The 23,852-nt window shown below is 33.5% G+C and overlaps 3 protein-coding genes across 3 annotated transcripts; all 3 read right to left on the reverse strand.

Moving 5' to 3' along the window:
• Positions 1-4,761: 4,761 nt before the first annotated feature.
• Positions 4,762-8,618, reverse strand: LOC131610679 (inositol phosphorylceramide glucuronosyltransferase 1-like). Its single transcript, XM_058882695.1, has 10 exons — positions 8,199-8,618; positions 7,903-8,023; positions 7,592-7,777; positions 7,314-7,477; positions 6,613-6,720; positions 6,314-6,451; positions 6,082-6,216; positions 5,480-5,762; positions 5,233-5,356; positions 4,762-5,077 (listed from the first exon to the last, which is right to left on the reverse strand). The coding sequence occupies exons 1-10, from the start codon at positions 8,448-8,450 to the stop codon at positions 4,936-4,938; spliced, it is 1,653 nt and encodes a 550-aa protein (XP_058738678.1). The 5' UTR covers positions 8,451-8,618; the 3' UTR covers positions 4,762-4,935.
• A 6,570-nt stretch (positions 8,619-15,188) lies between these two features.
• LOC131612872 (uncharacterized) lies at positions 15,189-17,094 on the reverse strand. The gene is made up of 6 exons (XM_058884621.1): positions 17,008-17,094; positions 16,855-16,920; positions 16,693-16,762; positions 16,494-16,603; positions 15,775-15,889; positions 15,189-15,669 (listed from the first exon to the last, which is right to left on the reverse strand). Exons 2-6 carry the CDS (start codon positions 16,913-16,915, stop codon positions 15,585-15,587), a joined length of 441 nt encoding a protein of 146 aa, XP_058740604.1. The 5' UTR covers positions 16,916-16,920; positions 17,008-17,094; the 3' UTR covers positions 15,189-15,584.
• A 4,707-nt stretch (positions 17,095-21,801) lies between these two features.
• LOC131612873 (uncharacterized) lies at positions 21,802-23,574 on the reverse strand. The gene has a single exon (XM_058884622.1). The coding sequence runs from the start codon at positions 23,382-23,384 to the stop codon at positions 22,218-22,220; it is 1,167 nt and encodes a 388-aa protein (XP_058740605.1). The 5' UTR covers positions 23,385-23,574; the 3' UTR covers positions 21,802-22,217.
• Between the last annotated feature and the right edge of the window lie 278 nt (positions 23,575-23,852).

Below are 23,852 nucleotides of genomic sequence, written 5' to 3' on the forward strand. Positions count from 1 at the left end.
TGAAAAAATAACTTATTCACTACCATAAAGATGAATAACACATAACACAAAGATTTTTGAAAAGGTTAGAGTTAGAATAGTAATTAAAGTGACTTTGAGATTAAATCAAATTAAAATAGTATATCTTGTGAATAAATCCTTTAAGTTAATTCATAATAGATTTTTTTATTATTTATTATTTCTCCATATAAGATATGAAGTTGATTATGTGATTAAATCAAATTAAAATAGTATATCTTGCGTACAAATTCTTTATTCAATTCATTAATAGAAAAATCTTTTGTTTATTGTTTTTCCATGTAATGTGTGAAAAAAATTTCTTGAAATTTAATATTTGACATTAGCTTTTAGGATAATGTTGATATAAGTTATATTAACTTATGAATTAATTATTGTTAATTTAGGTGAATGAGTTGCGGAATGAATTTGCAGATAAATATTAAAAATTTTGTCCTAATTAGCATTAAATATCATTGTACGGGTGGAAATAAGTACGCTTCTAAGTCTAATTTATGATAAATTTAAAAGCTCTGAGTCTAGTCTATGGTCTATTATACGCTTTTTTTTTTGTCTCATCTAAAATCCTATTTAAAAGATTGTTTCTCATTAAGGTTTTCAATTAATTCATATTACTTAAGAAATCTTATAGGTCGACCAATATATACATATATAGGTCGGCCTATTTAGACTTTTTTAATATATATATATATATATATATATATATATATATATATATATATATATATATATATATATATATGAGGAGGGATCAAATTACACCCGAAGAGTTACACCACGAGTTACACTCGTTCAATAACTACATCTCGAATTAATATTTTTTAAATTCAACCGTTGGATTGAAACATAATATCATATAGATCATACCTATAAAGTTTGAGCTTAATCTATAATGATTTACTATGTCATTAAATCACATCAAAATTAACGTTATATGAAAGCTCATTTTAACGTTAATCTTTGGATATCTTGATGATATAGTAAATCATTATAGATTAAGCTCAAACTTTATAGGTATGATCTATATGATATTATGTTTCAATCCAACGGTTGAATTTAAAAAATATTAATTCGAGATGTAGTTTTTGAACGAGTGTAACTCGTGGTGTAACTCTTCGGGTGTAATTTGATCCCACCTCTATATATATATATATATATATATATATATATATATATATATATATATATATATATATATATATATATATATATATATATATATATATATATATATATATATATATATGTCGGCCTATTTACCTTTTTCTAATATATATGCATATATGGGCAATATATTTAAACAAGTTTTAATATATATGAAAATATAAGTCGGTCCTTTCTCCCTAATAATCAAGATTAGGAAATTAGGGATATTACATAGACGGTACACAAAGCAACCAATATGAAATTACAAAATCAACCAAACTATACAAACTTCAAAACAGCCTTTATGGCAAAGTTTGATGGGCGCAACGATCCCTGCAAACACATTGCCTTCATCAATACACAGGTGGGCGTCATAGGAGTGTTCGACTCCCTAAAGTGAAAATTAATATTAGGTTCTTTCAAAGAAACCACTCTCAGATGGTACATGGGTTTACCCCGTGCTTCCATCAATAACTATCATGAAATATTAAAGAAGCTAGTACACTAGTTCGTTGCCAATCGTCACAGGAAAATGTCCACCACAAACCTGTTTAACCTTCTTTGGGGACAGTCTTAATCAATGAGGGAATATCTTGCCCGCTTTAACAAGGTCACCATCAAGGTCATCCCTCTGAATCAAGAAATATTTACGGGGGCGTTCAAAAACGATCTCAAGGCGGGACAATTCAACGAGTCCCTCGCCCATAAGCCAATGTTTTTCGTTGATAGAAATGATCACCAGAGAAGAGTGCTACATGGAAAAGTGCTACATGAAGTGAAATGAAAGTAACTTTGAAAAGAAGATACTCAATATCAAGAAGTGTGTTCCCAACACCGAGGGCTCGCACCTCCTAAGGAGGAGAAACTACACCTAACCCATAAAAGACAAGACTGCGATCAAAATGATAGATAAGGAGAAAGATAACTTCACACATCTGAATACTCGTCATGAGTAAATTTGGCACGAGGTACTCCACTGCACTACATTCGTACGCCGCCTGGTCCTAAGGCAGACATGATGAGATTTGAACCAGAAAGATGGTGAAAGTTCCATAGAGTCAAAAGGCGCGACACTGTAGATTTCTACTAGGTCAAAAAGAAAATCGAGAGTCTAATACAAAAAGGGAACCTCAAGAAATATGTGAATGGTGACTTCTCCCATTCATCAGACAAGTCTAACTCGCGAGGGCGAGATGACGTTGGAAGCCCTAGGCCAACAAAGCCAAAAAGTCGCCTCATGGCGGGGTAGTAAAGTTGCATGCCACATACTCAACGTTATAACATGAGGATTCACTAGGGGCGAGAAAACCAGCTCCGCCCGAAGAAGATACGCTCACCAGATTCTGAGTGTAGAAAACCTACCAGAAGTCAAGACCAAACAGAAGCGTCAAAATCCTAGAACCATGATCGCCTTCTCGGAGAAAGATGCAGTTGGCATTCACACCCATAATGCCGACCACATGGTCATTACCGTCAAGTGTGAGGATTGGGAAATTATAATAGTTCTTGTTCATCATGGAAGCTCCTCAGACATACTATATTAGAAGGCGTTTGAAATACTTTGCCTCGACCCAAAAGATTTGAAGCTTTTTAGAGGATCATTGGTTGAATTCTGAGGAGAGCCCATAAAGGTAGAGGATACGTCACCTTGAGAATCACCTTTTTTTTGTTTCGTAAGAGGTTATGTTTCTATAAAAGGTTTTGTGTGAATAGGTAAAGGTGAATTCGAAAATACATTTCTGGACGAGCCTTAATTTTTTTGTTTTAATTGCTAATATGGGTTTATTCAGAAATGCATTTTCCGAACACACCCCATATTGTTAAAAAAAACTAACAGGGTTTTTTTTTAAAATACATCTTTGTATACTCCCTGATTTTACTAAATTAAAGATAGTGCATCCGGAAGTACATTTCCAAAATATCCTCTAAGATAGAATTGAGTTTCTAAGGTTCATATTAATCTAAAACTTGTATAAATATGAGTGTTACTATACTTGTTTGCACAAACACCCACAAAACACACATAAAATGCCTGCATATTTCGCTTTTGTCTACTTCAACGGAGAGAAGCATTCTCTTTAATTTAGGTTCACGGAGATCACCTGTCTAGTCAATATAAAATCAATACTAGAGAATCTATACCCAAACAATTGAAGAATTGTGAAACTTTGTTATTGTTCACCCGCAATTGACAACGGAGGAAAGATACATTTCAACAAGTTTCAACAGAATAGAGATGGAGACTTAACTATTATGTGGAGTACATTATACCGCTACGAAATTAAAGCTCCAGTCGATGTGGATGTGAAGATTGTGAGATCGGCCGAAGATATTCTAAAAATGTTGAAACGTCTTCAGCCATCACTTGATAATGAAATATAATGTTATATTTATATTGACGATTATCTATCTAATGTTCTACCTTTAATGTAATTGCAGTGACAATGTTTGAGGCTAATTTATGTTTTTTTTTCATAATTAGTGATGCTCAACAATTTTCAATCGTACATTTTTGTTTTTTTTGTTGAATTTTTTATATGTTTAAAAATATATTTCCATATTTAAGAGGCATTTTAGATTTTTCACGAGAGTGCGAGATACTCCCTCCATAAACAACATACATATTTAAGAGGCATTTTAGATTTTTCACGAGAATGCGAGATATTCCCTCCATAAACAAGTTTTGATCCATTATTCAATATATCTTAAAAAAACAAAATTTATTTATAATTTGTTACATAGGAGTTAAGTGAACTTAGCGTAGGAGAAGTAATCCCCAATTCAAAATTCACGAAGAAAAGTTTTGAATTTCATAATCCATATAATACTCATTCATAGAATATTTTTGTCAACTTTAAGATTTTGAGAGGTTAAGGGGTGGGAAAATAATTTTTGGCTTTATTTTTTTTGGAAAATGCTTATTAGTAAGAAAGTGGAAAAACAAGAAATGCAAAAATAAATCTCAACCGTCCATTATCACCACAACCCCATGATCCCTATTAAAAAGGAAATTAAATTTAAAACTAATTTAAAATTTACCACTAAAATAGTGACACATACTCATTCTTGCATTTCTTCTTCAAATTGCTTCGTACTAAATAGCACTACTCATTTTTTTTCTAAAGTAGTCTCTTATTTTATTTTTTTTATAGAAGTTCTAACAATATGATATAAACACAATCAAACATTCCTTTTCTTTCTTTCATTTTTGTTGTTTTTTTCTCAAAATATTTGCAGAAAGAAAGAAATGTGATGACCCGAGTTCCAACCCGAGATTCCACATAAAATGTCTTTACAATGAAACCACTAGTTTATGACAACAAGGACCACATGGAATTACTAGTTCAGGCTAGAAGTGCTGTCATTGCCATGGCTTAAGAAGTGCTGTCATTGCCATGGCTTAAGAAGTGCTGTCTGTCATTCATAGTTATAATTAAATGACAACTTGGCATGGCATTTGGTGCTGAGAACAAACTAATACAATAATAACTTGCACATCACAAAACTGATAGAATAAGAATAGCATCTAAAAAGGTGCACATGCACAGATCTGTAAGCTGCTAAGGCCAACTAGAGTTTGAAATTTGAAGGATGTCATGAGAGGTTAATCATGGAAAACTTGTTTTGCAAAATTTAATAACAATTAATATTACAACAATGCCAGATATACAAAAATTCATTTATATACATCTTCAACTAGAACAACAACACATATCTAGGCTGGAAGATGTAAAAGCTATGGTCTTACATCACTTCCTATTGTTACAAAAATCAACATAACAAAAACAAGCTCCTATTTGGAGCAATATCCCACTCATCAAGGCCTTTTAGAAATGACCTGATAGCAAGATGTTCTGAAGCATATGTCATGAAAGATGCCAAAATGATGCCCCCAACAACCATCAAACCTAACCTGTTACATTAGAATAATAAAATGTTGAGTGTAACTTCAAAAGAAATATCGAACAACAACGCAGTTTTCTTATCAAAACTACTTGCAACAAGTAAAGGCCAAGAGTCCATGGTAATGTGATTCTAGGAAAGATTCTACATTAGAACACAAATTACCTTAAAAACAAGGCAGTTATTCCAAAAAGACAAGGCAAAGATGGAGCACCAATGGCCAACAAGGCCATCCCTAAACCATAGTACCACGTAGCAACGTCACACGATGACATTTGTCGCTGATGACCTGAAAATACATTATAAAATTAATTTACTGAAAAAATTAAAATATAAAAGTAAAAAGCATCTCCGGGTCAAAATGAAAAGGAAACGTAAAACCACATTATAAGTTTTACTCTTGATAACATACGTTTTCCAGAATCGTAATCCAAAGACTCGGGAAGTGACGAGGATGCTGCCCGTGATGCCACGTATTTTCCCCACCGATAAATCAAATGGAGATAACCTCCAAATAATATAATAAATATTGTGAATGTCCATTCATACATCAAAAGCAAACCAGTCCATGGCAGCACTTGCCGGGGAACAATCAAGAGAGCTAGCCCAAGGGACACCACTGCAGTCGTTAAACAGACACATACAGAAATACCCCCCAGATAGGTAGGAACCTTGCACTGAGAACCATTTGAGAGCTGCTTGACACCAAAGAAACAAATTTAATATGATTCAAATGCATAAATAGAAGTATGCAAGTCCAACCGTAGGTTATGCATCCTCTTATTTGAAGCTATGACATGACAACATTGAGCAGGTCGTTTAATGATAATATTAGACAAATAGCTATAACTTCCTGTGCATGAAAAGAACGTGGAGCCCTCTACTAGTGATTTTGTGAGGCATTACACAAGGCATTGTGTTTGTCTCCCTCGTCAAGATCAAATGACTAGGTCATATAAAGGCCTCGAATGAGAGGATCCAAACCTCAAACCAAAAGACAATGAGAAAACCAACCTGGTGAATTGAATTGGTTGCTGATGTTGACATGCTTGTATATGCAATTGTTCCACTTGACCTAATCTTATAATAAAGGTGTCTGACTTGATCACAAAGCGAGCCTCTAAAAAATGAACCAAAGTACTCTCGATTCTGCAGAAAATACAGTGTTCCGAGATTTATTTGAAGCCCTGTGTGCTTAATTCTTGAGATTGGACAAGAATATCAACTAAAATGCATGAGAGCTTACCTTCATAAATGAATGATAGCAGCAGAATAGTAAAGCACAGAATGGTAGCAGAAAAAGAAATTTCACAAGAAAATAGTCATTAGGATTTTGGCCGCCTCTTGTCCCAGGAAGGGATTCCCCGAGCCGTTCCCTTACATCCTGAAGAGCCCCACCAAAGTAAGGAGAAATAAGTCAGCAAACTTTGTCACAAGATTCAACTGGGTAGACGTGATTACTTAGGCAGTGTTGCCTTGGCGATGAGGACCAGTTTTTACAACATTAATAACAGACCAAAAGAGGATAATTAATTGAACAAGTACCTGCCAGACATCAACAGGTTTCAAAAGCCAAGATGTCCACCAGTCCCAAGGCTTAAGAGGTCCCAGTGTATAGTGAATCACACGGAGCTCTTTTTCATCTACCATCCACTGGATAGGTCAGCATGTAAAGTTAGAAGAATGCTATATTTGGTATGCATGCAAGTGTAAGTATAAAATATTCTACAAAATAAACTCATTATTCGAGATTTGAAGAAGTAAGCATGCATGAAGGGTTGCAGCACCTAGACAGAAATCCAGGCTAGGTGCCCTATATAAGGCGATAAAACAAAAATCTCCACAAGAAATGATGCTACTAAATTTTTCATCAAATTCACACAGTACCACAAATAAATCCTTTAGAGATTATTGATATAGATGTCTTGAATCTCATATTTTATTCCAATGATCGCAAACATTATCGATCAATAGGACGACGACAACAACAAATCACATCTTATGAATTGAACAACACCAGTTTTAGTCATTAGGGAAATGTAAATGTGTGACTTTCTAAGACAAAATAGGCATTTATTCGATAAAGTGATCAAACCCAACACCATACATTCTACCTAAGCTGAACTCAAATAACCAGATAAAGTATAATGAAGCTTAAACATGGTCAAACATCCATCTCACCTCACTGACTCTAATTACATAAGTTAAGATGAAAGAACCATCTCCTCAGTACCAATATTTCGTACCTTGTTAGCAAGCATGTAAAGACCAACATCTGCATTATACAGTGTTGACAGTCTCTCCATTTCTGGAACAGGTCTGGATTTCAACACCTCCGGGGACAAATTTGGATCAAAAACATGTGCATTAGGAAATCCAGAGAAATAGGAATTGAGAAATCCCTGATCTCCTGTCAAAAGGGGGAAAAACAGAAGACACTAGTTAAAAAACCCTATCATGTCTAAATTCACATCTTCACCCAAATAAATTCAAAGAAACAAATTGCCCGAAAAATCCGCTCTACCTCCAGTGTAAGAAGCAGTAGTTTTTATTTTATCCACCATATCATTAAAAACAGTTTCAGACGGCTCGACAACCATAACTCCCGAATTCAACCTCTCGGAATGCTTCAAATTAGCACAAAATCTCCGACATTTGAAAAGATCATCAATATTTTTAACCACAATAGTATCCGCATCAAGGTAAACAACTGCAAATTCATATTTAATATTTAATCACATCACACAAACAACCAATAATCACATCACCCAAATAGCACAAAAGCTATATAAATAGTAACTAACAACCCAAAACAAAATTTTCAAAAAAAATCACCTTTTTTGTAATGGGTCATGTTAAATATTTTCAACTTAGTATAAACACCCCAAAATCGCTTCGGACGAACACGATTAGGGTTAGCAAGTAAAGTAATCTGCTCAATTATCCAGCCATCAGCCTATAGTATAAACACACCAACAAAACAAAAAAAAACCACAAATAAGTTAAAATTAGAAGGTATAATAACAAAACCTAGGTTAACCAAAAATAGAGATTCATAAGATAATGTTAAAAAAAAAAAATTAGAATTTTGAGAAATTGGCAGTATTGGGTGAGGAAAAAAGATTAGTTACAAGGAGAAGGTTTTTGGCGAAATCGGAAACACCATCGGAGACTAAAACAACCATGTCTTTATTGGATCGAGTGTTGCGAATTGATTTGCCGAGAACTCGAACGCCGAGTAAGAATTCATCACCGTATAAAAGAGTAACGTAAGCTTCATCGGTGGTTGTCTTGGTAGATCCTAAACAAGGTTGGAATTGAACACAAATAGTGAAGCATAAGAATAAGGAACACCAACAAGTGGTTGTAGTGTTGGGTTTCATTGAAGCTTGATTTGGATTTTGTTCCGTTGGAGTTTGAATTAAAGGAAGAGGGTTAGAGTTGAATTGAGTTTTGGAACTCTGATTTTCTCGCTGGTGGTCTTATGTGGCTGCGGCCTGCGGGAGTACAATACAAAGCTCTCTACTTCGTGTTGGAATAAAATGAGAAATGAACATTTTCGTTACTAGTACATCAAAAATTAATTTTTGAATGGAATTATTTTGTTAAAATGCTTATTATGACTTGTTAAGTGATTTATTTATTTTCTAATATATTGAAGTGAGTTCAAGAATAAAGCAAAAATTCTAGTTTTAAATTTAAACTATAATTACAATCTCTATAAACAAAAAAAAAAATAACAATGTCGAGATAGATATCGGTTAGGAGAGATTAGAGATTGATGAATTTTTAAAAAATTATTAAAATTTATTTTTGATCCTAGTAAAAAAATGGCATGTTTTAGTTCATATAAAATTATTATTCACGTAGTTTATTTTTTAATTATTATGTTGCAGACATGTTTAGAATGTTATAAAAAATTTTCGAAAAAAAACTCAAAATTTAATTTCTAAGTCGAAATTTTTATTACTTTTATAATTATCATATAAAATTTTAAAAATTCATATTTAATTCTTCTCATATTAAAAAATTCAAAAATTTAGTAAAAAAAGCCATATATTGGTATTCTAAACATGGAGTAAAGATCATCTTCATTTCTCAAAAGAAATGGAGATGTCCATTACTATAGTTTTAATGCATAAGGGAAAGATCATCTCCCTTAGAATACCAATATACGTTTTTCAAAAGAAGTGGAGATGTCCATTAAAAAATAGTAGGGACTAAAACTCATTTTTTTAATGTTCATGATAAAGGTATTTTAAGTGCGCAAGATTCTGACATTGAAGTGGTTCCATAGAATTTACACCTCTCTAACCATAGGCAATAAGAAGATTTAATACTTCTTGATTAAGCTCATTTCAGGTAAGGAATTTAAAACACAATTTAAATACTTTATACTCATTGACGTACTTACACAAGTTTTGGAGTGCTAACATTGTAGGTACACCCCCGCTCTGTCACACCGAAGGCTCTACTCCGCCGCAAGTTCTTTAACTCTTTATATGTCTGATTCTAGAGCGGAACAATGGTGCCATCTATGGGAATCGATATTTGATTTCTGCGTTTTCATCAAGAACAACTTGTTCTCAATCTGAAGAAAGTTTTCCACCGTAAACAAAATGAGCTCAGGAGGTAACTTATCCGAAAATGCTCAAGAAAACAGGTCCATCTCCTCACCTATTATCGTCAATCGATGCATTTTAAAGAGTCACAACATCCAACACACTGTCACCTCTCAATTGTTTCTTGCTGGATTTTTATTTTTTGCATGGAGTTCAATTCAGAACTCTGATTTTTCATTCCAGGCACTCAAAATTGACACAAAACATTTCTTACATCACATTTAAACATCAGTATCATATTATCACATCAATGTAACACCTTTAATCACTTATTTTCATAGCTTCATAAAATCATTATAACCTTCAACAACATCAACAATGACATAACATGGAAACAACTCGTACATTATATTTAGCACATATTGTAAGTAAAAGCCTATACTCACCAAGGAGTTTTCGATTCATGGCAAACATCATAAGTGAACAAACAACAAAAGCACAAGTGAGTGACTCAAGGAAAAGCAAGCATTGGCTATCCAAGACAATGTAGGTCGACATACCATGTGTCAAGGTCAACCTATAAAGCTCAAATTACTCAACATATGGTCTTGCATCAACTAGGCCGACCCAGTGCATCATTTGGTCGACTCAAATTAAGGCAAACAAAGAAGATACAAACATGCCACTGTTAGGTCGACCCACTCACCTTCCTAGGTCGACCTAAACTGAAGGGATTTACACATGTCACTGTTAGGTCGACCTACCCACACTCCTAGGTCGACCTAAACTGAAGAAAAGTCACAAAAATGCATTTCAACTGACTTTAGGTCGACCTAAACCTTCAACAGGTCGACCTAACTGGAAACAACTGACTTTAAGTCGACCTAAACCTTCAACAGGTCAACCTAACTGACTTTAGGTCGACCTAAACCTTCAGCAGGTCAACCTAACAGATTTTAGGCCAACCTAACAGGTCAACCTAACTGGGACAATTTCAACTCAATTAACTCTGCTTCTGTTAGGTCGACCTAAGCACTAAAGTAGGTTAACCTATTTGCTGAAAACTTCCCAAATTATGTGTTTACTCTGCTCCAACATACCAGCAACTATATATATCATTCCATGTTAATTATTCATTAACACCAACGACTGAAAAATACACAAAGGCTTCTCATCTTCGATCATCGACACAACTCCAACACAACTACACACAATCATTTTTGCATTGAGGGTTTGCGTTCAAGATCGATAACGTCCATGGAACGGAATTGAAGATTCCTAGTGGGTGAAGATTTGTGGGGTTTTTGGTGAATAAAATCTGAGGGTTTTGTCCTCCAAGATTGGTGAATTTTGGGGGTTTTTATCAAGAGGCTTCATCAAGGATCCAGCTGAGTGTGAAGATTGAAGAACAAGTGTTCAAGCAATTCAAGACACTGCAGAAAGGGATCAAAGTGACGCTCTTGGAAGACCTTGATCTGGCTCAAGATTAAGGGGGAAGAAGATTCAAAGGATCGACAAATTTGGTTTATTGTTTATCGCTTTGTTATCTTCTTTGTATAAACTGCTTTCAACATTAATGGAAGATTTCCCAATTTCAGTTTGGAATTGGGGGCAGACGTAGTCGTAGCGAGGACGATCGATGAACTGCCTAAACAAATATCGTGTTCTTGTCGCTTTTATCTTTTCATTTACGTTCTGTTCATATTTGGTTATAATTGCAAATTGATCAACGATTCGAGTGTTAAAATTGTGAATTAAAAACTTGTATAAACATCACAATTCATCACACATTGAATCACCATCAGTTTGATCATTATCACCAAGTGTTTGTGCTTTTGCTTCTTTCATTATTACTGCATTGCAAATCAAAGTTTATCAAATTGGAAGTTAATCGATTTTCTGTAGTGAAACATATTGATTCGATAACATATCATTTCATTGTTAATCTCAATTATTTTGTGGTTTTATCACATATACAACCCTTGCAATATCGGTCCGGAATAGACGTAAGTCGATTCAGAACCGCTTTCGCTTTAGTTCGAAATAATTCCGAAAAACTCTGAGAGATCTATTCACCCCCCTCTAGATCCTTAGGCCAACGTCTAACACATATTAGTACACGAATTTGATCATCAAATTCATCATATAACATCAATCCAACACAATTATACATATTTCATATACAACACGTACAATCCTATTGGAGGTTAAAGATTCCTCAATCCTACCCCTTATGCTTAAACACTCATTAAAGAATAAATCTCCCCCTTACCTAATTTTCCTAGCAAGAAATCTGAATCTGAATTGGTTTGAATGTACTCTCCCTTCAACTTCTAGTCTCTCTCTTGTCTCAAGTCTATTTCTCTCTTTTCCAAAGTTTCTACGTACTGAATAGAATTAAGGCTTTCTAAACTTATATTAACCTAATTATTCAACTCTCATTATTTCTACTTTTCTCCCCTTACTTATTCCTCTCTTACTCATTGTTCCCTTTATTTCTCTTAATTTTCAAATATGGCCCGAATTCTCTATTCCTCATTTTAATTAAATAAATCAAATAAACTACTATTATTTTAAGTATTAAAATAATTATAAATTAATTCCAATTTATTCTAACCACTTCTACTCTCTCCCAACACCCTCATCTCAAGATCACACACACCCAAGACTTCTATTTATTTAATTATTACTATCTAATAATTAAATAAAGCATTAAAATATCACAAATGATCAAAATAAAATAATTTAATAAAAATTGGGGTGTTACAATAACTCTCTCGTTCCTCATGGTATAGCATAAAAGCACCTTCAAATGTATTCTAGAAAGATCATTCTTAGCGAAATTGGATGTGATTGCTTTTACAGTCCACTTAAAGATAGCCTATCACGACAAAGAAGGAGTGTCAGTCAATATAACTGCAGATTTACGAGAAGCATGGAGAATTAGGAAGATTATCCACGAGAATATTCTAACATCGGTGTATCATGATAGATGGTGGGTTGATATAGAAGCTTAAAGTCCTTGAACAAATAAGGGTCTTTATTTGGTTCGTGTATCATGGTAGGATAATGACTAATGAGAGGAAAAATAAATTGCAACTAGGAGAGACTTTTTTTCAATAGTAATATTAAAGAGTGGGCGAATACTAATTTGGTTTAAATTTTGGTATTAGTGGTGATCCATTGTGGTCAGAACTTTGGACAATATTTTTGCCATGCACTTTGGATGTGGAGGAATAAGGAATAACATGATGAAAAATTTGTGAAGACATGGTACTATAGTTGCTATTGAGTATTTTTTTTTACATCAGAAATGTATGGTACTAAGATGGATTTACCTCAAGAGGATAAACAAATAAGGTGATTTCCTCCTTCTTAAGATTAGGTGAGATTGAACACAGACAAAGCTAGTAAAAATGACTTGATAACACAATATGATGGTCTTTTAAGAGATCGTACGGGTGAGTGGCTTGCATGCTACGCAAGATATTTGAGTTCTTGTAGTGCATATATTGTTGAACTTTCGAGTGTACTAGATGGATTAAGATTAGTAAAAGAGCTTGGGTCTCGAGATATTAAGCTTCATATAGATTCTAAAGTGGTTGTTCAAAACATTTTGGATTCTGGACAGGTATGTAATATTTTCTTTGTTCAGCCCTCTTTTCTTAAAAAAAAAAATTAAAATAAAATTAATTCCATTTAACAGCAATTAAAGATATTAAAATTATATTTAACACTTATACAAATATATAATTTATAATTATTAATTTAATTTTAAAAATAAGATATGAAATATTATTTTAAGCGTAAATATATCGTGTTGGGTTGCCAAATTGTTCTCTAAATAACAACATGAAATATTATTTTTGATAGTAATTTTGATGAAGTTAAAATATGTATTTAATTATATTTTGATTATGTTTAATGAATAACACAAGTGTTTTCTTTAAGCTTTAAGAGTGCATTTGAAAAAGTTAACTAAAATTTTAAAATTATAGGCAATTTCATTTTTAACTTAAAAAATGATTGTTAAGTTTTTGATCATTTTATAAAATTTAAAATTTTTTGATTGAACTTAAAATAGAAAACCAATTGACAATTTTTAAAAAAAAAATAGATTTGTTATAGATCTAAAGAAACATGAATGATGAAGAGTTAAGGTACTAGAAACTCTCGTAAAAGTTCAATGAAGATATTAAGAGTATGTTTGTTTGATTTTTATAAAAAAGAAATTGTATTTCTTTTTTTTTTTTTAAAAGGGTTAGTATCTTTTTTAATCTTTAAATTCATTTTGATATTTTAGTTTGAAAAAATATTATATAATCTCTTAACTCATCAAAACATATAATACTAACCCTTTTTCGTCTAATTAACTACAAAAAAATTCAAAAATCAATCAGTAAATTTGTCGCTAATTTGACGAAAAAGATTAATGTACCAATGTAAACCATCTCGGTAAATTTGTCGCTAATTTGACGAAAAAGATTAATGTACCAATGTAAACCATTTTTAAATTAAAGAACTAAAATGAATCTCGTGGTTAAAATAGGAGACTAAAAAAATGTATTAAACAAAAAAATTATAAATATTTTTAAAAATATTAAAAAATTAAATTCATTTTTTATAAAATAAAAGATTAATTTTGATATTTAATAACATAAATATATATTATTAAAGTTTAAAACTTAGTCAAAATCACATGATTTTTTCAGAAAAATATATTTCAAAAATAATTTTTATAAAAAACTATTTAACACAGTTTTAAATTTAAGTGTTTTTTAAAATTTTGATATCCAAAAATGATATAAAATAATAAAATACTTAAAACAACATTAAATTTTTTTTTATTTAAATCAAATTTTTATTTGATGTTTTTTTAAAATTATATGTAAACTTTTGTAACAAAAATATATAATATTGTAAAAATCATTTTTAATAAAACTGAAACCAAACAAAAATACCCTAATTCAGTAATTCTTATAGGCAGTGTTTAAATTTACTAATGTGCGCGAATTGAAAAAGTCTCATTGAATAACTTTCACATAGTAGAATGGTTAGAATGCACATATTGGATAGTTTTCAACACAACAAACCAAACACATCTGTCAACTTCTCTCTTTTTCCTCTTGTGTTCCCTACACTGTAGGGAAGGGATTCTCTCGATTATGATTTTCACCTGAGAGGGAGAAGTGTAAATCTGAACCTTTTAACATTTTCTCTCTCATTGACTATTGTAACTGGATGATTATTTCATGGAAGACAATCCCTTCCCCCTACATTGTATCAAGAGCCTGATACAGATTTGATAGGAATGTTTAATTCTGGAAACACCCCTATTGATAATCTATTTGCACAATTTTAAGCAAATGCCGCAACTTTTTAAAGAAGACAGCCTAGTACACAACTCATGACAATAATTTCTTTTGGGACAACAACGTTTTTCTAACATATTTCCCCCACTCCTGCGCACCCTTCCAATTTGCCTTTCCCTATGGAGTGTAATGTTCTTCACCATAAGGCTATGTTGGTAACAGTTAAACAAATTACCTGCATAAAATCTAACAAACAAGGGAAGAAGATCTAACGAATTGTCTACTTCAGAATGTAAATCATACACAATGATAGGATCCCACTCATTACTAACACCGGCATGGTTCTTCAATAGCTTCATCGGAATGTCACCAGTGCACTTGGCCGCAACAGTCTGCATGTTAGATTTCTTTGAGTAGCAGAAGGCAGAAAGGGGATTATTCACCCCTACCCAACTAAACTATAACTACCATAAAAACGAATCAAAATAATAACCTATACAAAAGCATAAACTATTTCCTATTTATTCCTATTTTTCTGTGATAGAGTTGCAGAGTCTTAATTTGTTGGGTCATTAATGTCTTGCCTAACACTGCACAACAGCTAGAGGAGCTACAATGTAAAGCCGTCTGGAGGAGGACCATTCTAAAGATTTTTTCGCCCTAATTGTGCTGCTAACTGATCAGCAGCTCCCATAGCACGAGATGCCGGACCAATGGAACCTTCATACCTGTGAAACTAAAGATAAGTATACAATGAAAAGTGAGAGGAAAATAAAGAATAAAGTGCATTTGCAGTCGATGATCAACGTGCTGAATTAGAAATATATGCTTACAGAGCAACCAAGATATATGCTGCTGTTTGCATAACAATTGCACCTTCCCCAGCAGGCTTTGAGGTGTTTATGCACCTTGCACTAAACCAGTTCTCGTGAATTGATGTAACCAAGTCTGCCATCCAAAATTAAGTTAGTAATGTTTTAAAAGAGAACTACAATGCACCACAGTAGTGAGCAGAGTTACACAATGCACACGCAAAAACCAGTGAGTCCAATGACATGCATATCAATATATCACACATGGAACAACATGCATCTACCTATCCATCTCAAATCCAGAACGTTATAAACTTTCAAACCTGTATGTGTGAACCTTCTTTCACAACCCCTCTACATAATATTGATCATAAGTTGTTTTGAACAAAACCCCAACCAATTCAAAAAACACGACTCACCATAAAATTTCTTAAGCCGCCCTCAAAAAGTAGATCCCCATAGAGAAATTACAACAACAATCAAGCCTTATCCCATTAAATAGGGTCGGCTACATGAATCAACTTTTGCCATAATGTTCTATTCATGACCATGCTTCTTTCCAAATCGTTAATCTCGAGATCTTTCTTAATAACTTCTCTTATAATCTTATTTCGTTACATACACCCATCTGGTTAAGCGTAGCCTAACTCTCCAAGAGTCCTGACTCATAAACATCTACACGAGGTAAAATCTTTAAAATAGACCTAATGTCCTTACAGCAGAGCTAAGCTGAAGCTTACATTGATTGGACCCAATATTGAAGATCTCAGTCTGGAGCTTATTCTGTCTGATGCAGTCTACAAAATGTCTCAATTCAATGATATTGACTTTTATTCCTTCTTGTTCAGCACTGCCAGCATTCCATGGTCCAATAGGTAAATCCAATGTATGAAAAAATAAGAAAAACAGAATCCAAATATGCAAAATAATCCTTCTTACATGGTAGATAACAGACGAGATGGTCCAGTGGGGTCATAATTAATCAGCAAAGCAGCTTTTAAAGGAAGACCTGGAATATGAACATCAGTCTACAAAATTCATTAAACAAATTTTCAAAACTATTACTGATGTCGCCGTGTCAATGTCGAAAAAGTTGCTGACCAGAACCAATGTTGATAGAAGCCCACTTATCCCAAGTTTTATGCACAAAAACCCAATCCATTGAACCTAATAAGAAATCAAATCGAATGCAAAAACCGTAAGAATTCAAAATGGAAATTCAATCCAAGACATAAATTCAAATGGTATTATTACCTCAGCAAATTGAGACAACAGTCTTACTGTTAAGCAGCGATCCAGAAACAAGAGAGGGCTTTTTTATTCTCCAAAATTATTTTTTCCAACACAAAATAAATCGGTATATATAGTACTACCTTTCTATCTTCTATTATTATATATATATTTTATTATTATTATTATTATTATTATTATTATTATTATTATTATTATTATTAATATTAAATATAAATATAGTCATTTTTACTTTTAGTTCTTAAAAAAAAATTAAAGATTGATTTCTATAAATTTTTCAATCCATATTATTAGTCCCAACGTTAAATTTCACTAAGGCTCTGTTTGGTAAAACTAACTGATAGCTGGTAGCTTATAGCTGGTGACTGATAGCTGATAAGTTAACATGAGTGTTTGGTAAATTAGGTGTTTCATTAGCAGATAGATACAAAATGACATAAAAGAACATTTTAATTAATAAGGATAATAATATATTTTGTTAAAATAAAAAGGATACAAATGGAAGAAAAAGTCACAAGTTAAAAGTTACAAGCTCAAAAGCTACTTCAAATAGCTTTTGAAAGAAAAACTAAAAGAGAGTTGCCAAACAGAACTTTTTCGTTAATGTGAGCTGAAAAGCTAAAAACTTTTTTTGGGGTGTTACCAAACAGACTCTAAAAATATCTCCAACAGCAGTTTTTTGAAAACTTATCCAGAGTAGCAAGCGTATAGTTAATATTTAATATTGAGAGCCATTGGAGTTGGCCACTTTGGCCAACCGTTGCTTCACAATGCAATGATGATAAAAGTAGTTTTTTATTAAATTAAAATAATAATAAATCTTAAAATGGGCTAGTTTTTTTAAAAAAATTAACACTTTATTTGAATAAAATATTAATATATGAGATAAAATTGTGGGACCCAGTATTAGTTATTTAGAGTTGCACAGATGGAGTTAAAATTAGATGAATTACTTTAAGATGTTGTGTCTTAATGAGTCCCACAAAGAATCCAAAAATAAATTACACCATTGGAGATGCTCTAACGGGAGATGACGTGGCTAGACAATTGGAATAATTTTTTTTAATTAAGTTTTAACAGTGTACACGTGGGTTTAATTGCTTGGTAAACATTTTATTACCATCTCACTGAATCTGAATTCTGAACCCCCAAACGAAAACCCTACAAACTCAAATGTGCAACATCAACACAATCGCGTCTACTTAGTTCTTCACCATCGAAACTGAAAGTTGTGGTCCCTGATTCCTAAAGCGTCTACAAAAGTTGTGGTCTCAGGTTAGTCCCACTTCCAACTCTTAATATCCATTTGATATAAAACAATATCATGATTGATGGCATAAAAAACAAGGAGTCTGATTGCCCCTAGCCTTGCAACTGGTGCAAAGGTTTAAGAGAAATATATACCTTCCTGCTAACTATAGCCTTGGGCTACCAGTCTAGCTTTGTTTCTTACCACATCTTCTTACTCATTTAATTTGTTTCTGAATATCTACTGTCTTCCAATAATGTTTCTCTTATTTGGTTTAGAGACCATATCCCAAACATCATTTCTCTATAATTGATTTAGTTCTTTCTGCATAGCCACAATCCACCCATCATCTGACAAAGCTTCATCAACTGAAGTTGACTCAATCAAGGAGATAAACCCTATCATGGAATTTTCATTTTTGAGCATTCTCCATTATAACTCATACTTTCTCCTTTGATCTTACTCACTCCATATATCATAGAAGCAACTTTAGTTCTTTCAAGACCTGTTGTAATAAAACTTTGAAAAGTCATCTCGTGCTCACTTATTGATTTATTAGAAGCTTTATCTAAGAGAGCCTTATGATCTTTTTCAAGAGATTCAAATTTGTCTTGAGACAATTTTAATTCTTCTTTTAAAAGATCATGATCTCTCTTTAAGACTTTCTTGTGTCTTGATTTATCTTTGCAATGACTCATGAGATCTTGAGTGAAAGTAAAAAGATCAAAACAAGAAAAGTTAGAAAATATCTTATCTTCTTCGCCAGATTTCGAACCTGGGCAGGATTCTGATTCTTCATCAGATGATGTGAGAGCCATCAATGCCAGATTTGCTTTTCCTTCATCTTTGCCAGAACTTTCTTCATTACCAAGTTCATCACATGTTTCCATGAGACTTTTCTTGAATTTGTTTCTGAAGTTATGCTTCTGAAAGCTTCCTTTATTCGATTTGTCCTTTTGTAGATAAGGACAATTTGCTCTAAAGTGACCAGATTTGTTACAGTTGTAACAAATCTTTTGGTTATCTTCTTTGTCTCTGGAACTAGAGCCTCTGAAGCCATTGTTTCTACTAGAAAATCTCATGTTCCTTTTATCCAGTTATTGAAACCTTGTTATGATAAAGGCCATTTCTTCATCATTAGAGTTATCATCGGAAACTCCTTCATTAGAAGCTTATTCTGATTTGCTGAATTTTGTAGATCTGTGAACTTTACCACCAGACTGCTCAGAAGCAGACTTTAAAGCTAGTGATTTGGACACTTTCCCAGACTCATCTCCATTGAGTTTCATTTTATGGCTTTCAAGGCTTAGAGAGTATCCAGGTCTTTAACCTCCTGGATAGTTGTAACATTAGGTCTGAATCTCATAGGAAGACTTCACATAATCTTCTTGACATGATCTTCAGATGTATAACTCTTGTTCAAAACTTGGATACCTGATACAAGAAATTGAAGCCTAAAGAACATGGTTTCAATGTCTTCATCATCCCTGACTTTAAAGAGTTCATACTAGTGAACCAAAAGGCTAGGCTTATCCTTTTTCACCTACTGGTTACCTTCATAGGTAGCCTATAATTATTCAAAGATAGTCTTAACAGTTGACTTATTTATTATTTTTATGTACTTAGAGTGAGGTAGTGCATCAACAATAATAACTCTTACTCTGTGGTATTTTCTACACACTTTGTTTTGAGTTGGTGTGAGAACTTTTCTATTTGCAACCATTCCTACACCATCTACTTAAGTATTAATACCATCCTCAAGGATGTCCCATAACTCATCATCAATCCCAATGATGTAAGTGTACATTTTGCTCTTCCATCATTCAAAGTGAGTAGAATCACCATTGGTATATTTTTGGGAACAATAGTAACTTCAAATGGTATCGATTTTATAATTTGGAGACCGGAAAAATTATGGTTAGCAGGGATGTGAAGTTTGATGAGTTCTTTAAATGGAATTGGGAAAAAAATCAAACTGAAGGTTCAAGTAAGGTATTTCCTGTGAAAGATAGTTTGAAAGATCAAAATTCTAAAGATGAAGGAGAAAATTATGATTGTAATGCTGACCAACCTGAGGTACTAAAACCTTGGATGATATTTATGTCATGTGCAATATAGCTCTACATTAGAGCCTACACGGTATGTTGAAGTTGCTAATATTGAGGGATGGAAAGTTGCCATGTCAGAGGAGATGAAGATGATTGAGGAAAATCAAACATGGCAGCTTGTAGACAAACCAAAAAATCAAAAGATTATTGGTGTTAAGTGGATTTATAGAACAAAACTCAATGATGATGGTTATATAAATAAGCTTAAGGTCATATTGGTGGGAAAAGGTTATTTTCAACAACATGGTGTTGATTTTTCCGACACTTTTGCACCTGTTGTAGAACATGAAACAATTAGGTTGTTGGTTGCCTTAGTAGCAAAATTGAGATGGAAAATCTATCATTTCTATGTTAAATATGCTTTTTTGAATGGGTTGCTTGATGAGGACATTTATGTCGGCTAACCTGAAGGTTTTAAGATTGGAGGTATAGGGTTTGTTTGGTAAAAATAATGGTTGACTGATAAACTAGTTGATAACTTATATATGATGTCCAAAGTTATAATGAAACCAGAGCCATAATGACCAAAGTTATTTCCAAAGGAAAGTTTGAATAATTGAGATTAACGTTTTGAGTATTAAAGAAAAATATCAAGAAGAAGTGTTAGAAATTGATATTTTTCTAACATTAATTATTATTATTATTTTATTTTTTTGGTTTATTACCACCGGTATAGTCCGATTCGGGGGATCAGTTATGATATCTAGTGGATCCAGCCCCCTCTCAATCGCAGTCAACCCCCTCCCAATCGCAGTCAGCCTCTGGTTCTTCACACCAAATCCAGTGTCAATCACCACTAAACAAACGAACAATCAATTATTTTACTTGGTGTGTTACTTTACTTGTTATTACGATAATTATTAGTTTTTACTTGTTAAGATAGTAGAGTAGACTGATTTTCGGTTTATTTCGGCTGTGAGTTGCTATTCTGCACTATTTTCTGCTAATTATATCAGAGTTTTAGTTTCCAGCTTCATTATGTTGCTGGAATATTTTGGAGCTGATCTACCTTGGAGGCAAAGACTTTCAGGCTGTTTGGTTTGAGACACTAGAATTCATTGGGCATATTTGGTGGTGAATTACAGTGGGGTGGAGTTTATGGAACTGATGTGAATTTCACTTGTTTTAATATAGGAGTGCAATTCTCTGTTTTGTAATATAGGCTTTATGCACTTTCCTGTATCTTTTGTTTTTTGTACTGGTGTGAACTTTGTACCATTTAGACTTGGTATGGCTTATGTCTTGTCTCTTTTATTTAGTTATTATCTTTTGCTTTTAAAAAAAAAAAAAAAGTAAACTTACTGTTTAGCTCCGTATATTTGTAATGTATTTTTAAGCTTTAATGCAACAAAGTATCAAAACTTCTCTTATTTTTTTTGACAAATAAAAAACTCCTCTTGTTTCTTACCTGATTAATAAACATGAATGAAGAAACACATATCAGAAAAAAATGTAAATAAATTGAAATGAAAAGAATTACATTATGTATAGGTAAACAAAAAAGAAAACCAGTTAGGTTTAACTCATTCAATTGATTGAATGCCAATATACACAAAAATAAAAAAAAATAAAAACAAAAGTAAGAGAAAAAAACAAAAGAGAAAAAAAGAATGACATGAGATCTACTCTCATTTCTACTCGATCCGAGAAGACGCATATCATGCATAGTTTCATCCTTCTTCTGCTTATACATGTATCATATCATGATTCATCAACATGCAAATAACCTCAATTACATACAGCAGAACAATTCAAAACAAGTCTCCAACACAATCCATCATCCACCAACAACAATCAATAATTAATATGATATTTAACATTGGAATGATTCATTTATAATTAGTTAGTGAAATTAATCATATAAACGATTCATCATAAGTTAGCTCAGAGTTTGAGGTTAGACCGACTTTATCGCGCTTCTTTTTCCGGTTACTTCCTCCACAAGATATCGAAAACTCACACCCAAACGCCTTCCCAAAACACGAAAACTTCCCTTTCTGACTCACCGGCGGCCGTCCCGGTGTCTTCCCAATCCGCCTCGGCGTTTGCTTCGCCACCATTTTCTTCTTAATCTCCTCATCCAATTCGTCGCATTCTTCCTTATTATACATCGGCGTCAACTCATTTCGCCACCTCTCAATCTTCGTATTCATCCCTTCCGTACAATTACTCTCCGACCATTCATCAACCACCGGTCTTTCCCTCTCCCTCTCCACAGTCTTCATCCTCCCCGCCGGTAATGGATACAATCCCTTGGCTATCGCGGCCGCAACAACCGATGGTGAAGGTCCGACATCCGAACACAACGACTCCTCGTTTCCACCTTTTCTCTGTACCACCGTGCTCACTTCAGATTCCTCATAACCGTTATAACCGTTTTTCCCGGCGGCACCGTAATACGAATATTCGTTAACCGTCGAATCGTTTTTCTCGCTCTGGCAACGTTGAAGAGTTAACATCTTCGAATCCGTGGCTGAATTATTATCACAATTGTTAATCATCTTCTTCTTGTTCGGATTCAAATCCATCAGATCCCATAATCCAACCGCCGAAGTGCTCAACTCCGAGTACAACGGCATACTCCTCATCGTGCTATCAAGCAACGAAACGCCGATGTTAAGAATCCCTTGCGGACGACCGGAAGGTCTACGAATCTGCAAAGCCACGAAACGAAGCTTAGGTTTCCGGTTACCGGAGCGAGTTCCCGGCGGGATGAGATTGCTTACGAGAACAGCGACGGTTCCGACGAGGACATCACGGAGCCACGCGGAAGAGTAGATCTCGATCATGATAACAGAATTTTCCGATCCGAGAAACTCATCGTCGACGCGGAAAACGAATTTCTCGTTCCACGTGGGATCGGTGTGGCCCGTTTGATCAATCTGTGTGGCTAGTTTTCGTTCGGGATTTAGCCATGCGACTGCATAGGCTTTCATAGACTTGGAAACAGGAGATAAATCCTGTGCTGAGATCATGTTAATTTCTAATAGTTGATATGGTGAGGAATATGATAAGGACGACATCGTTTTGATTAATTTTTTGACGTACGATATTGCGGGGGTTTGTGGTTAGGCCGGTACGGTGGTGGTGTGGTGGTTGGCCACTAACCCGCCGCCGTAAGCGTCAAATTATTGAATGTGTCTTTCTCGATCGATTTCTTTGATTTTCTATTTTTCTACGATCTACAATTTTGAAAAATGATTTTTGATTATTATTTATTATATTTTGGAATTGGAATGTAACAAGAATGAACGGCATTGGAAATGTTAGGTTTTTTATTTTTGGGTTATAACCGCGAGCCATGCGTCATGATTTCAACACAGAACGTTAAATGGTTATGTATGTTATTGTCACGTTTTTTTTTTATAACAAATGATAAACTTTAAACAATATAACAGAGTCTTTGTTTTTTGATGGGTTGGGAAAAACAAACATAACAAGAGAATGATCTTTTGAAAGTTTGGTTTATATTGATTTTAATAAACCATTCA

Source organism: Vicia villosa, linkage group LG6 (genome assembly GCF_029867415.1).
Source record: "Vicia villosa cultivar HV-30 ecotype Madison, WI linkage group LG6, Vvil1.0, whole genome shotgun sequence".
NCBI lineage: Eukaryota > Viridiplantae > Streptophyta > Magnoliopsida > Fabales > Fabaceae > Vicia > Vicia villosa.